Raw genomic sequence first — 3,225 nt, forward strand, 5'->3', positions numbered from 1 at the left:
TATATAGACGGCTTCTTCTTCTGGTTTGCTCGTGCGAGAATATAATTAACTTGGTGCATTTGGTTGCATATATGAAAATTAAGGCCTTAGAATGAGAATTAGAATTAAGCATTAATTATGTCCTGTTTTCAAAATTTGTTATTTGGCTTCCTAAAATTAGTATGGAACATTGGAACTGGAATTCAATTTGAATTCTAAATAATGAACCAATTACACGCGTACACAATCCAAACTTATATGAAATGAAATTGATCGAACTACTCCAATGAGTCATGTAACACTTAAAATATAATATTTTAAAATGCTCAACACAAGCACTTTTATAGACTCCATACAGACATTTATAAGAAAACAAAGAAAGTAGAGTACTTGAACATATAAAAAAACACTCTCCAAACCTGTCAACTATTTATACATATCTCATCCTCAGCGTCGACTCTTGTTCAGTGGTTCCTTCTGGGCATTGAAATAGACAGTGGCCACAGGCAAGCCAAGGTCGAGTTGGTGTGCAAACGCACGCGTGTTGAAATTTGCTCGCGACGCAGGCTGCTCGATGAGACCAATACGCGATTTCTGACGGAAAAGAACCAAAACGAAACGATGGATGCCCACTGGTGGGCATGGTGCCATGTACGGCAGGATCTCTTTGCCTACAATGAATTAAAATATGTATTTTATGTGAACACAAGTGACAGAGCGGAAGTGTTAACGTTTGAATGTACAATAAAACAACTTTAAATCCACAAATTCAAGTAAAGAAGATTCTGAAACATTATTGATGAATAATGAAAGTTAATGATTGTTCACGGAATAAGGTAAAAGAAGCCCAAAATTACACTATTTTTAAATTATGGAAATAATTAATAATAAAATTAAACATGTTTGAACAATAAAACAACTTTGCATACATAAATTTTAATTAAAGAAAAAAATGAATGTTAATGATCTGCTCACTGAATAAAGTAAAAGAAGCCCAAAATAGCACAATTTCTAAAAAATTAAAAAATGAATAATAAAAACTAATCACTAAAATAAGATAACTATCAAATTTTAACTCAATTTTAAACTTGACCACTATTAAAAATCGAAAAGTATTCAACTAGATTGAAAAATGCGATTTTGGGTCCTAAAGAATGAAAATTCAACAAAAAAACGTCACGAGTCTTGTTTTTATTGGAAATGTGCCTTCTTCAATGAAGTTTTTGTTTGTCAAAACATATGAATTTCCCAATATTACATATATATATATCTATATATATAAAGGGGTGGGTGGGTGGGTAGTTTCAGAATTAAATCTAAAAATTATTATATATATAATATATTTGTGTATACTGTATAATAAGTAATTGTTCGGATTGATTTTGTGAGATCCATTTTTGATGGTTTGCATATTTCTGAAACCACAATCGAATCGATAGACTAAACAAAAACCAATATGAACTGTACAGATTGAATTACATTAAATTCATGAATCAAATTAATATCCTAAAATTTATAAGAGGTCGAGTGTTTACCTTGAGTAGGGCTAGTACAACCAGGAATATCTGTGACTATCCTGAAATGCAAAAAAAAAAAAAATAATAAAATAAATAAATATATCATATATTGGCAAGAGGAACAAATTAAACAAGTAAAGTAATAGACTAACCAATGAACCCACTCCCTCATGGATGGTTCACTGGGGCTTGGTGCATCGGGATCTGTCATCACCTACATAAGCCACCACAATCATAAAAATGTAAGAAATTTACCATAAATGTAAGAAATTTACCATGAATGTAAGAAATCTATATGCATGTCTTAAAAGCGTTAAAAAATAGTAAAACAACTGCACCCAAAAAAGCAAGCCAAAAGTTAAAAGAATCTAAAAATTAATTAAAAAAATAAATAAATAGAGAAGTGATAGACTAAGCGTTTACCCAATGACCAATTTGGTCCTACAAAGCGAATTTGAAACATGTTAATCTAACTCAGTCTCTCCAAAAGTACCTGATAAAATTAAACTCTTAAAACTAATAATTCTTCTCAAACAACCGTATTTTCGTTCCATGATTAAATTATATATATTACTCAGTGTTAGATTCCGCAATTTGTTTGTCCTAAAAGTAGGCTACATATTTTTATCAAACAACTCTATTTACGTGTCACGGTTCCGTATCAGTTTGTCCCGTAGACTATATGTATATATATATTGATTAATTTCGATAACAAATTAAGATCAGAAAACATGCAAATAGGGAGGAGAGACCAGAGTAAAGAGTTGATCAATGCGGCCAGAGATAGTAATCCTGGGAGGATTAACAGCCATGGAGGGTTTGATATTGCAGCCATTATTGACATGTTTTGAGCCAAAATGGACAGACATGGCAACCAAGGGTGTGAACATGTCCACCACATCGCCGATCACTCTGCACACTACCAGAGGATCAATATTTGCAGACATGATTGGTACACACAGAAAATTAAAGTTGAGAAAGAGAGTGAAAGAAGGTATAAAAGAGGAGAGAGAGTTATACATATATATATATGTATATATATCGTGGGGTGTGGAGTGAAATGAGGCAAGCAGGAATGGATTTATATAGCAGAGTAAAAGTGGTGGAGTGGTGTAAGATTTGTGTAATCTTTAGAACATGCATAGGTCAATCAAAAAGTAGAGAGAGAAGGCAGTGTACACGTATATTATGTGACCCTCTTTCTAATTTCAAAACCACAACGTTTTTGTTTCTTTGTGACACCGGTGTTGTGACAGCCGTCGGTTACGAAATGCACCGGACCACAGTAATATAACTGCAACGTTTTCATGCTGGATGCATATGCCTTGCAATTAATATATATATATATATATATATATATATATATATATATTTATTTATTGAAACTCCAAAAATGACTTGACACGTCACTTATTAAATCTAAATATTAAAATATTTATTTATTGAAACTCCGAAAATGACTTGACACGTCACTTATTAAATCTAAATATTAAAAAACTAAAGTCTCAAATTTTTTATTTTCACAATATTACTATTATTTTTCTTATATATATAATGGTGTTTAACTGTTCCATGATGAGTTAGAGTAGTTCTTCACTTTTAAATATAATATTATTGTTTGAAATAATAACGGTTTTAAAAAACTGTAATTTTCATAATTAATCATTAATTATAATTGAGATGAAATGTTATAATAGGTCATTTAAAAGAGGAAAAAAATAATTAATTT

The 3,225-nt window shown here is 30.9% G+C and overlaps 1 protein-coding gene across 1 annotated transcript; it reads right to left on the bottom strand.

Annotated features, from left to right (window-relative positions):
- Positions 1-426: 426 nt before the first annotated feature.
- Positions 427-2,461, bottom strand: LOC132281903 (protein MOTHER of FT and TFL1-like). Its single transcript, XM_059783561.1, has 4 exons — positions 2,249-2,461; positions 1,649-1,710; positions 1,515-1,555; positions 427-650 (listed from the first exon to the last, which is right to left on the bottom strand). Exons 1-4 carry the CDS (start codon positions 2,441-2,443, stop codon positions 427-429), a joined length of 522 nt encoding a protein of 173 aa, XP_059639544.1. The 5' UTR covers positions 2,444-2,461.
- Positions 2,462-3,225: the final 764 nt, after the last annotated feature.

Source organism: Cornus florida, unplaced genomic scaffold, assembly GCF_030987335.1.
Source record: "Cornus florida cultivar Cherokee Brave unplaced genomic scaffold, ASM3098733v1 CherokeeBrave_3.0.0_Hap2_Chr11, whole genome shotgun sequence".
In the NCBI taxonomy this organism is placed as follows: Eukaryota; Viridiplantae; Streptophyta; class Magnoliopsida; order Cornales; family Cornaceae; genus Cornus; species Cornus florida.